Genomic DNA, 12,814 nt, shown 5'->3' with positions numbered 1-12,814 from the left:
TTGACAACAATGTGGAGTTATTGCATCGAGCTCATGTGAATCTTGCAAAGAGCATCAACCTTTGCATCACAAATGATGGAAATCATATCGAAGATGTTACTTGTTAATATTCCAATTAAATAAAATGTTGAAAATTTCATTCATTTAATTTCTTGAAAATATGCATTTTTGCCTATGTGTCCAGACTTTAGGAACACCTTGTAATAGCTTATAGTTTTTCCAGTGTTGTAACATTGATAAAGCATTTGGAATTCCTCACAACTCTATGTTTTAGGAATTACAAGTGTATCTCCATTTTAGGGATGAGAAAACAGGTCTAGAAGAGTTAACTATCTTTCCCTAAGTCATATATAATTGGTAAGTGCCAGAGCTGGGTTCCAAGCCTAAATCTTCTGAGTGCTATGCATCTTTCATTTGTGTTATCTTGGGGTTCTCAATCCCTTCCCTGTCATGTATGGGAACAGTAGTTTTCTGGTACCCCGGAGTTCAGCTTTGTACTAGAGATAGTCTTAAAGGTATAAAGGCAAAGGCATATTCAATCAGTAATGTTCACTGAATATCTGCTATGTGCTATGTGGTATGCAGGCCTCCATCAATCCAATCCCTGCATTGTGGAGGAGACTAGGGACAAGGACTGAGCCTGGAAGAGGAAGATGTTTGGGGAGCAATGTGCTTGCTCTTAGTCTTAGTGGGAAAGCCACACAGCCACACGGTATGTGGCAGTTGACCAAATTTACATGCAGAGTGAGTCTTTAACCACCTGGGCTCAGTGTATGGGAATTGTCTTTATCTGCCATCTCGTCGTCCACCTGACTGCAGTCTCCATCGATCCAGCAGATGCCAACGTGAGGGATAAGAGCTACTCGGGGCCCCTGCCCATCTTCAACCGTAGTCAGCATGCTCACGTCATTGAGGATCTGCACTGTAACCTCTGCGATGTGGATGTGTGAGTTATCTTAGTTCCTGGAGGGACCTGGGGAGAAAGGAAGGGTGACAGCCAAGAGAGGGGTCAGTGCATGTGCCGCCGAGAGAGTAAGTAACCATCCAAACTCCCAGATTTCTGTAATGAAAAGGAGACAGCTCCTCCCCCAGAATTGTCCCCCACCCACAGGCATTCAGTTATGGTTCTGATTCCTGGGTCTGTTCATGTTCTCAGCTCTCCAGCCTTCTCTTTTCCTATGTGTGGAATAAAATAATAAAAATAGTATATGTGATCCTGCCAATAGTATTATCCCCATTTTGCAGAGGCAGAAACTGACTCCGGGAGATTAAGTGACTTTTCTGGTGTCACAAAGCTAGTAAGTGGAAGGACCAGTATTCATTGGAGTGGATGACCACTTATTGGATCTGTTGTAGAGTATTCTTGTTCAGCTCCATGTCAGGCTAATTAGCCTCAGAGGTCCCTTCACATCCCAAGATTCTGTGATTCTGTGAACCCACTTCTTCTGACTCTAAGCCCAATCTTCTTTTAAATACAGAAGACTTAATTCTTTTAAGCCAAGGGTCTTTAGATTTCTTAAAGTCACAGAATTATGTTAAGGAATACTCACAAAATCCTAGTCAGTGGTAAAATTCTAGAGTTCACTTTGTGGTATAGGTCTTGATTGTACTTGGGACTAGTTGCACTGGTACAGGATAGAGAAGAAAATGTAATCTGAAGATGAGATCATAGTATTCAGAGTTGGGAAGGACCTTAGAGATCATATAATGTAACCCTTTCATTGTATAGCTGAGCAAACTAAGACCCAGAGTGATTTGTCCAAGACCTCACAGCTAGTACTTATTCAGGTCCTTTGATTCTAAATACAGTGCTCTTTCCAAATAATATAATATAATGTAATACAATGTACTAACATCATGTAATACAATATAATGTAATATATTATGGTATATTATATTACATTACATTATATTATATTTTATTTAATGGTATCTAGAAGAATACAAATATTGGATTCAGAAGTAATCTCACACAAACATGAAATATCAAAAATTGAATAATTTCATAAAAATAGTTGGAACTTAAGGCTTCTTGGCAAATAAGCCTATGGAATCCTAGTGTTCCACAATAGGGCTGTAAGAAATCTCTGTTCGTAGCAAGCATGGAGTATTGAGCTCAGTGGTGAAAGATGAAGTTCAAGACACTTTGGCCAAATCTACAGAATACGTGATTGCCTTGTCAGAATCCCTCTCGATGAACTCTGTTTCCTGATGCCCAAGCAGTATAGGACTCGATTGTGGGCCATATAGGCCACCTAGGGAAACATATACATGCCTCTGGAGCTCTCGAATGACTGCTGCCCCTGGAGGTGCAGTATCCATAGCCACACACAACTATGCCAGACCAAAAACAGTAGGAGCAAATCCTCAGGTACCACTCTGGAGCCACTACAGACTTCTCAGAGTTTTCCCCAGAGACTCATGGCCCATCTACTTTCCTGCTGTCCCATAGACTTCACTGCCAGTCACACAAAAGGTTGGACTGGTTCAACTAGGGTACACCAGCATGGAAAGCAACACAAAGGCAGCCTAAAAACCACGTTCCTGCCCTGTTGGATATGGGCACAGCCTCGATCGAGTATACAGCCCCATCTAATCTCTGATCTGTGACTCATTGCTAACATTCAGAAGCTCATCTCTGTTAGCCAGTCCCAAGCTTGCTCCTCCACTCCCATATTTGTTGCTAACACTGTGTTACAAGAAACTCTCTGTCCATGTAAGCATGTGTGTATATACCCATGGTGTGCACTTTGAGACTCTTAGAGATGAGCTCCACAGCAGAGGTTCTTCTCATTTGTGTCATTGACCCTGGGGAAGCAAAGGGGCCCCTTCTCAGAATAGTGTTTATAAATACATAAAATTGGATACAGAGGATTGCAAAGGAAGCCAATTATATTGAAATACAGTTCTTATGCTGTCTTTTAAAAAGCTCACAGACCCTAGGGGCAGAACCCTCACTTTCCAAAGACATTGATAGAAATCAGATTTCCCATAGAGACTTATTCTCTCCCATGTCTCCTGAGACCATGAGTCAGGAGCTGGTTTATGTCTGAGCTCTGCCACTAACAGGCTGTGTGACCTTGGTAAGTGGCTGAATGTCTTTGGGTCTCTGTTCCCTCTTCTGTCCAGTGAAAGGCATGGATGAGGTTATCACTACACTTTCTTAACTCTGATAGTCTGAATCTGGGTAACTCTTAGCTACCTGGAGACATGCTGTGCAGGTCTCTTTCTGTGGGTGATGTAGTGCCTAAGCAACTCTCACAGTACTTTTTGTGGTTGATTGTGGAAGTGGGCCCACAGTGATCCACACATGTTCTCCCAGGAGTCTTTCTGAAGAGCCAGAGGAGAGGTCTCTGTTATGATGGAGAGAATGCTGGATGTGGAGTCAGAACAAGACTTGGGTTCTGGTTTAAACACTGCTATTTATTACTGATGTGGCTGTTACCTGTGAGACTGGTTAGTGCCAAGGCTCTTGGGCTCCCTGAACGTCAGTTTTCTTTTCTGTAAAATTGAGATAATGCACTTCTACTAAAGCCCTCCTCCACAGTGGTCTGCAAACTTGGACAGGTCCGACCGGGCTGGAAGAGTCCCAAGCATGGACCTGACAATGGTGCCTGTAGGCATTGGGCCAGCCTCAGTGGAGTGAGGCTCAGCCCTGCCTCGAGGACAGGCTGAGAGGCAGGAATGCCCCCACATAGATCCTTGAAGTGCCGAAGAATGCTCGAACTAGCCATCTCGTGGGATTTTTGTTAGGACCAAATGAAACTGTCACTTTGATGCAATTGAGATGCTAACCCGTTGTCCTTATCAGCCCTTTTGGAGTCAGCATGGCTACTACCTTCAAGGCTGCTTTATTTTGCACTTCTGGGTTCTTTGTAGCCCTGTAGTGAGTCAGCCAGATCAGCAATGATGTGTAGGAGTCGGAAGCACGGGGGTGAGGCGGTTTGGATTTAGTAGTACTAGTAATGATAGTGAGTATTGTTGGCATTTCTGTGGTGCTCTGTGGTTTTTCCTATTTTTTTGATCAACTTCGCCCGTCTGATGTATATGAAGTGGAACCTCAGAGCTGCTCTAGTTTGCATTTATCTAATGATTAGTGATTTAGAGCAGTTTTTAATATGATGGTTGATAGCTTGAACTTCTTCTTCTGAGAATGCTTTATCATTAACAAAGCACTACGGGCGCTATTATTTAATTTGATCTTCAAAACGATCTTGTGAGATACAAGTTTTAAGATATTCTCCCTATTTTACATATGAGGAAACTGAGGCCCAGACAGTGATGAGATTGGCTCAAGATCACACAACTTTTAAGTGTCCAAACCAGGATTCAAATTCAGGTCTTCCAGGTGTATTATACCACAAAGGCTGTGGCTAAGATGGAATAAGTGTCCTCTCCCATTCTCCTTCCCACTTCTCTCTCGCTTTTTTCCCTCCCTTTCTTCCTCTCCCAGCACCATCCCCTTTGTCCAAACTTTCCCAGCTGGATAACATAGTGGATAGACTTGGAGTGAGGAAGACTTAAGTTCAAATGCTGCCTCAAATACTTACTAGCTGTGTGACCCTGGGCAAGTCACTTACCCTCTATCTGTCTCAGTTTTCTAGGTGATGAAAGCACCTGCTTCCCAGGGTTGTTGGGAGGAGCAAATGAGAAAATGTATGTAAAACGCTTAGCACAATGCCCTGGCACACAATATGCACTTAATAAATACTTGTTCCTTCCTCTCTCTCTCTCTCTCTCTCTCTCTCTCATAACTTAAAAAGGCAAAACCAGCTTAGATACTTAAATTCAATCTGCTTCCAAATGAACTTGCTGCCAAGTTGGCTTCAGGACCAAAGCACATAGCTGCATGATTGGCTAGCTGGAGATTGGCTGGGCCAGTTAGTCTCCTGAGTAGGAACATGGATGAAGCAGATGGATTTTTCTGAGTTTGAAATGACAACTTCTCATGGGGAATTGAGTGAAGTCCTGGCAGCTTTGGCTGCAGCAGCAGCTGATATACTTTCCAGACCAACCCTAGGGATAAAGCTGTCTGCTTTCTCCATAGTGGATGCATCGCCCAACTGTCAGCTCTGTAGCAAGAGGGAGGAGGTGGTTCTTCTCTGCATGTCTGGGCAATACAGAGTGGCCCCAGATATCGATGCAGGGCCAATGTGTCAGGGCAGCTGACAACCAGAGATCAGAGGGAAAGTGGAAGAACTTCCATCCCTGGGAATGAAAGAACTGTCAAGACAGAGTGAGTTCAGTCAGAGGAGGGGGCTTTAATAGAAGGTGAAAGAGTGTGTGCTGCTTTGAAAGCAGATGGGCTAGACCAGGTCAGTCAGCAAGCATTAGGTAATGACTCTGTCATCAGGCTTATCTCGTCATTGACCTTGTGGAAGAGCTTCTTTGTCAGGTAGAGGTTGGACAATAAGACTTCTGAGGTATTTTTCCTCCTTTGAGATTCTGCGATGCTTGGAAAGATTTCCCTATTCTGTATGGACCCTAGGAGGTTGTCACCTACCTGATATTGTCACAGCCAAACATATTATATCACTTAGCTGATTGCTCCATTATATTGTTCCTTTGGAGCTATCCGCTCTCTCTAATGCTTTCCAGAACCAATTAATGATGTCAGAATTAGAAAGGACCTCAGATTGTAGATAAATCATCGTGGGAAGGGACCTCAGGACAGAATGGCAGAGCTGGAAGGGATGTCAGGAAGTGGAATGTTAGAGCTGGAAAAGGTCTTAAGACTTCTTCTAGTGCAACCTCCTCATATCACAGGTAGGGGAATGAGACCTGGAGTGAGGAAGTGAATTTCCTACAATCACAGAGCTAGCAAGTTGTCGATAGAGTGGAGGCTAGAAGAATCGGAACAGGTTCTGACAGCTAGGGGAACAGTGGATGTAGTACTGGGCTTGGAAGACCTTATTTCAGAGTTCTGCCTCAGACATTTACTGACTGTGTGATCCTGGGCAAATCACCCACAAGACACAGGGCACTGGGCCTGGACGCAGGAGCGCCTGAGTTCAGATCTGACCTCAGACGCTTATTAGTTAGGTAACCACAAGCAAATCACTTAATCTCTGTCTCCCTTAGTTTCCTCAACTATAAAATGGAGATAATAAGCACCTACCTTGCAGGGTTGTTATAAGGATCAAATGAGGTAATACTTGTACCTAGCACATAGTAGGCACTTTGTCAGTGTTTGTTTTCTCCCTCAGAGGTCTCATCCATAAAATGATTTTCTAGGATTATGCAAATATATCTGTAAATCTAAATCTGTAATCCTATGATCCAAGTCCCAGGAATCTAGTGTTCTTTCTACACTTCAAGAATGCCTTTGACAGAAATGAGAAAATGCAGACCATTATACCCCATGTGGTCAATCTGTCAAAAAAATATCCATTGAGTACTATGTAACAGCAACAGCATAGCAGCTCTGCTACTGTGTAATAATGATAACAAGAAGGATGTATGGGGTCTTCGGGGAGGACTAGCCCCTTTGGTGTGAGGGCTGCCACCTCTTTGCAGGCCTGCTCACCCACCTTTGGTGTCCACCTGTCATCCAGCTCTCACCTGTGGCTCCAAGAAGCTGTAGCATGCACAACCGCCACACCTTGGTAAAACTGCCTCGGCAGATGGGCTAAACCAGGCTGAGGGTGACTGCCAGGGGGGGTGCCTACCCCAAGCCTGCGAAGGCTTCCCCTGACGGGATGGGTGCATGGAAACAGTCAGTTCCTGTGGCCGTGAAGGCGGCTGATGCCGGTGCTGCGGAGGCTTAGAGCTCGGCCAGGCATCGAAGACGCAGAATCATCCATTGCATCCCAAGCCATCGCCGGTCTTCCTGACTTTTGTCTTGCCACTGAATTTCTTGCTTTCGTGATGTCATTGGTCTTCTTTGAAAGTGAAGGCCCAACAACACCGCAGTGGCTGGCATTTATATTGTGCTTTACATAGGTTATCATCCCCATTTCATAGATGAGGAAATCGAGGCACGGAGAGGTGACGTGTTTTGTGCCCAGGGTTGCGTAGCTAGTAAGAGTGCCAGGATTGGAGCGCGGGCTTTCCTGACTCCACATCTTTGGCTTTCTCCACTGTGCCCCACCCCCACTCCCCAGCTGCCACTTTTCCCATGGTTTCCTCCACGGCTTCTTGTATCTGTGCCTGAGGCGGGGTAGGGGGCGGGGTGAAATGCTGCCCAGACTAACTTGGAGCTTTTGTCGGCAGGAGCTCCCGATCGAAGCACTGCAGCGCCTGCAACAAATGTGTGTGTGGCTTTGACCATCACTGCAAATGGCTCAACAACTGCGTGGGGGAAAGAAACTACTGGTAAGAGCAAGGGGGTGGGGAAGCCCTCTGGGAGCCTGGGCCCAGCCCAGCTTGGGGGCCCCTCGAGCTTTCCCTACGAGGGCATCTTTTCCACTTGGAATAGTTGATGACACTTCAGCTGATGGGGCTGGCCTTCCTACCTGCTTCTAGGAAGGAAGGGACAGAGAAGCACTTGGAAACACGCCTGGAATGTTAGACCTGGAAGGTACCTTAAAACCTCCAGTGTTAGGGCTGGAAGAGACTTCACAGATCACTCAGGTTAGCACCCGATTTACAGAGACGAGTCGTGACTCACTGACTCACAGAGCCTGGTCCTTTGGCACTAAGCACAGTGTTTTGAACATTCATCTTCCCTCCATCCCTTCCTGATTAGACTTGCACCCCCCTCCTCCCCAGTAACTTCAGCTCTCCTGCCCCCAAGGATAAAGACACTCCCTCCTGGTGATATTTAAAAGGATACATAGCAGGCTCTGAAGGTCCTTTGAAGAGAGAAATCTAGACATGGTTTGAATAATGGTAGCATTGTTTAGATCACAGGATCTGAGAGTGAGGGCTGGAAGGGACGGCCAAGGTCATTTTACAGATTTTTTCTCCAAGGAAGTGAAATGACTGCTCAAGGTAGGAAATGTCAGGTGATTTTGCATTCAGGTCCACTGACTTGCCATTGCCCTTCACACTGTACCCCCCTGCCTCCCATGAAGACTGTCTTGAAAAGAGTGGCATCCATTAGGCTGGATGAACTTTGTTATAGCATAAATCCCGTTACTTCAGAGTCCCCCTTTGTCTTTGGACCAACTGGAAGGGGTGGGGAGCAGGAGAAGCAATACAGCACAGGTGTTCCAAATGCTTCTATTGGCTGAAGAATTTGATTGTATATTTTGCACGGAAAGAAGCAAAGGGGAGAATGAGATGTTATTGTTGGAATATCACGATATCCAACTTGACTCTCCTGGTGTCCTCAGATAAAGAGGTACCTCAGGCAACAGAGGGCTCTTGAACAGGATTACTAGACCACTGTTATTCTGAAGGTGTCACAGTGGAAAGAGTGCTGGGCCTGGGGTCAGGAAGACTCCTATCTGGCCTCGGACACTTCCTAGCTGTGTGACCCTGGGCAAGTTACTTAGACTTGTTTGCCTCAGTTCCTCATCTGTAAAATGGATTGTAGGAAGGAAGCGGCAAAACACTCCAGTATCTCTGCCAAGAAAACCCCAAATGGGGTCAGAGAGAGTGAGACACGACTGAAAACAACTGAACAATAATAGGTTATTCTGGAGATGTCCATTATCCTCAGTTCCAACAAAGTTTTTGACAGCGTCTCATACTTTCATAGTTGATGAGGGGGAGAGTCCCACTCGTAGGATCCTGGTTGTAGAGCTGGAAGGGACCTAAGAAGGCCATCAGGTCCTGAGTCTAAGGCCACATAGCTAGTCTGTCTGACATGGGATCTTCCTGGCTCAGAGCTCTGAGCTCTTCCAGCAAAGGCTGAATGGTAGCTTGTCAGGTCCATCTAAGAGAGTACTCCTTTGTCCACAGGTCAGAGTTGGGTGAGGGAGCTTCTAATGCTAAGCTTTTCTGCTTTCTGGGCATCCCCAGACTTCTCCCCTCACTACGAGACTGGAACCCCTGTTTACTTAAGTGGTCGATGCTGCCTTTGTTGCCTCCAGTTCCATCAAGTAGCCCCATCCCCCTCTGCAAGGAGGGGAACGAATTAATTAGCTCACCAGTTTATAGTCATTGAGTCACTGCGTGTTGCTGTCTTTTGTTTTTACATTACCTAAATTTCCCTCTGCATTCCTCCCTTTTCCCATCTCATAGAATGGTTTTTAATGTAAGTCTAATACTTGATACTCTGACACACTGGTGGATCTCTCATCAGTGCTGGCATTGCAGCTTTCTCATCTTGGGCCGCTCTTATCTATTTCTTAATAACTTAATAATAAGCATGGACAAGTGGCCAGGGAGTTTATTTAAGCCTTGTCTCCAGCACTTACCCTCTTAGGGTTCTAGGCAAAGTGAGAACCTGCACTGAAGGAGGGAGTTTTCTCATTGGGGAGTTCTCCCCATGGCTTCTTAAACTGTGGGTCATATGGGGTCTCAAAAAATTTGGCAACAGTAAAAGGTTTCTGAATGCACAATGACCAAAAATTAATTCAAAATCAAGCACATAATGAATCTGAGATGTTTCTGGCAGCACTTGCCCATGTTGCATTGTGGGCAACCTCACTGCAGCCTTGGTTCCAAACACAAAGCATGTACACTTTGCACTGCACATGTCCTCAGGCCACGCGACGCCAGGGAATGCTGTCTAAACGGGAAAAGGGGTTGCCCACTCGTAACCCCTTCAGCACTTCTTAAATGGGGTCACGGCACAGTTTAAAAAGTGCCGCAGTAGACCAGCGAAATCAGTCACTATTCAGTGACCATTTCAGCAAAAAATCAAATAAACAAAAATAAAGAAAAATGTCCTACATAAAATCGTAAACTCTACACTATATCTTGCTAAAAGGAAAAATAAATCTCCCCCTGTCTCGAAGTTTTAACAAGATAGCAACAGGAGTATCTTATTTGTTCTGTGACCCCTGCTGACCTTTTCTGCCTGTGGATTTAACCAGGTTTGTTGCTGTTTTTAAAAAGTACAGTTGCTTCTGATTTCTTTGCTCTGCGCCAGAGGGCCTCGGCAAAGGTGGCCATGAGTCTGAAGCAGAACCCTTCCAGCCTCAGCTCTGATATCAGGATCTGGCTTCAGACCCTGGCTCTGAGGCCCGATGCCTGCGTCATCGTGGGGGAAGTTCTAACACTTCTGAGCCTCAGTTTGTGCATCTGTGAAAGGGGGGCCTTAGACTAGGTCTCCGAGTTTCCTTCTGACTTCTCAGTCCTGTGATCCTGTGACCACCCTCATCATCGCCATAGCTAGCATTTGTACAGCACCCACTGTGTGCCAGGCATTGCACTAAGTGCTTTACAGGATTACCTCATTTGACCCTCAGAACAACCCTGGGAGGTAGGAGCTATCATTACTCCCAATTTATAGCAATGGTGCAGCGACTTTCCCAGAGTCATAAGCCAGTGAATGTTTGAGACCACATTTGAACTCAGGTCATCCTGCCTCCAGGCTCAGTGCTTCATCCATGCAGGTAGGGAATATTCCCTGTAAATCACCCCAGTTTACATAAGAGAAATCTGAGACTCAGAGAGGTTAGCTGCTTTCCCCAAAGTTGGCACTGGGAGGAGAGGGCTTGGACCAGCCCTCTGAAGGAGGACCCACTGATTCTGGAAGAGGTCATTCTGCCAGAGGTCATTGTGTGTCTCAGAGGGCAGGCCCGCAGCTGCCCCAGCCAGTGCAAAGTTGGCATCTGTTTTTCTCTCAGGCTCTTCCTGAACAGTGTGGTATCAGCCCTGCTAGGGGTCCTTCTGTTGGTGCTCATCGCCTTCTACATCTTCGTGGAATTCTTTATCAACCCCATGCGGCTTCGGACCAACAAACACTTTGAAGGTGAGATCCTCTTCCTGGAACCAGAGGAGGAAGGTCAGATGGCCTCCCTACCCTCTCTCTTTTCCTTCTGCAAATATGTATTAGAGACCTACTGTGTGTTAAGCGCTGGGCTAGGGGCATGTTTGTCTAACACATGTTCCCTGTCCTTATAGACTTTCACAGTCTAGGAGGCTGAGCAGATACAAATATGGGGAGCCGTGCTGTACAGAAGTGCACAGATGTGTCAGAGGTGTAGGAAACTAAAGTGCTGTACAAGTCTGAGGGGGAGGTCAGGGGAGGCTTTGTGGATGATGGGCCTTTGGGTTGGGCTTTCAAGGTTAGGTAGGAATATCATCAGATGAAGAGAAGTGAGAAAAGTTCAGGCTTAGGGAGAAAGGTAAGCAAAGGCATGAAGTAGGAAGGAGCAGGCCAGGATCAGAGGAGGGAGAATGGGCAGCCAGGCTGGAGTGGGCCATGGGTGATGGGGAGAAGGCTGAGACAGCAGCAGCAGACAGATCTTAAGGTGCAGGCATGGTGCCTGCTGGAGACTTTGGTGTGAGGCTCTTCTTACATCCTGAGGACTAGGGAGGAAAGTCCTTAGCTGGAATGATCCTCCAGACCCCTTCCACCTCTACATCCAAAGGTCCTTGGCAACGAGCTTGCATTCCTTTTCAGTGGGGGCTTAGACCTGGGGGCCACCACTGAGGGGGGATGCTCAGGCTGCAGCAGTGGGGTATTTTCCCATCAGGACTGTAGGCTCCTTTTGTCCTTCCCCACAGTTCTCTGAACCAGCTCAGGAGCCCAGACAGCAATATCCCATGTTTGTCTTTCAGTCCTGAAGAACCACACAGAAGTATGGTTCGTGTTTCTTCCAGCGGCCCCTGTGGAGACCCAGGCCCCTGCTATCCTTGCCTTGGCTGCCCTGCTCATCCTGCTGGGCCTTCTCTCTGTGGTGTTGTTGGGACATCTCCTGTGCTTTCACATTTATCTCAGTATGTAACTTGGCATTTCTATGGTCCCGAGCCTAGTCTGGGGACTAGGCCCTGGGGCCTAGTCTAGTGGCACTAAGAGCTTCTAGTCTGCCCAGCTGGCTCTTTTGGGGGCACGAGGCCACTTGTCTTGGGGAGGGGAATAGGGAAAAGGGAGGCGAAGAGATTCTGGTCATCTCTTTAAAACCTATACCTGTTTAAGTCCCCACAGCAAACCCACGATAATTTAGTGGAGAGATCTCTGGGCTTGTAGCCACTCCTGGGTCTGCTGCTTCCCAGATATGGGAACTTGGGCAGGTTACTTCCCCTCTTGGCCTCAGTTTCCTCATGTGTAAAGGGAGATGGTTGAAACAGATGACATGAAAGGTCCCTTCCAGTTCTAGTAGTTTCTCTTCTGTGCACTGACATGCTGTGTTCCAAGATCCCTTCTAGCTCTGTCATTCCATGTCCTTTTAGCTCAGACATTCTGCCAGTCTATAAAGGACAGTTTCCTGATGATAAGAGGCCACACCCTCCCTGTCTTTGCTCCCCAAGCTGTGTTTCTATTGTAGTTACACTGCTCCCCACATGGTGGCACTCCTCTCTCTGGGATTTAGAACTATGAGCCTCTTTGTGAGACAGTCAACTGTCCAGTAGCACCAGGACAGTGTTCCTGGGCTCCCAGAATTCTGCAGGAGTTTCAGCCAATAACAGTGGCCTTGGAATGTCAACCAAGGCTCCTGCTGTCCATCAACCAGGGTCCATTGGTTAGGCCTCTTTCTCACAGGCAAAGTCATCTCCAAGATGCAAAATAGGAGGTGGCCCATAGGCTTCCACCTTCCTGGATACTGAGCAGTGTTAGGGGGAAAAGGGAGATGTTTCATTTGGTTTTAAAAAGAGAAAAAAGGCCCAGAGATGTACTTACATAGATACAGCCCATAGCTATCCTGTTCCTGTCCCCTGTTCCATGGCAGATCTTGCCCTTTCCTCTACTGCCTGTGAACCAAAGGGAAAACTTAGACTTTCCCTAGTCTGTAACACTATATATGGCTCTAAGGCT

The 12,814-nt window shown here is 46.4% G+C and overlaps 1 protein-coding gene across 2 annotated transcripts in view; it reads left to right on the top strand.

Moving 5' to 3' along the window:
• The window catches only part of ZDHHC1 (zinc finger DHHC-type containing 1), a 53,292-nt gene that overhangs the window by 13,478 nt on the left and 27,000 nt on the right, over positions 1-12,814 (top strand). For both annotated transcript variants that reach the window (XM_036750976.1, XM_036750977.1), the window contains exons 3-6: positions 771-946; positions 7,213-7,314; positions 10,683-10,807; positions 11,620-11,778. In XM_036750976.1, coding sequence (XP_036606871.1) covers positions 771-946; positions 7,213-7,314; positions 10,683-10,807; positions 11,620-11,778 — 562 coding nt within the window. The remainder of the gene's footprint in view (positions 1-770; positions 947-7,212; positions 7,315-10,682; positions 10,808-11,619; positions 11,779-12,814) is intronic.

This window comes from Trichosurus vulpecula, chromosome 3, assembly GCF_011100635.1.
Source record: "Trichosurus vulpecula isolate mTriVul1 chromosome 3, mTriVul1.pri, whole genome shotgun sequence".
NCBI lineage: Eukaryota > Metazoa > Chordata > Mammalia > Diprotodontia > Phalangeridae > Trichosurus > Trichosurus vulpecula.
The sequence above is the reverse complement of the archived record's forward strand: the minus strand, read 5'-3'. Positions and strand labels throughout refer to the sequence as shown.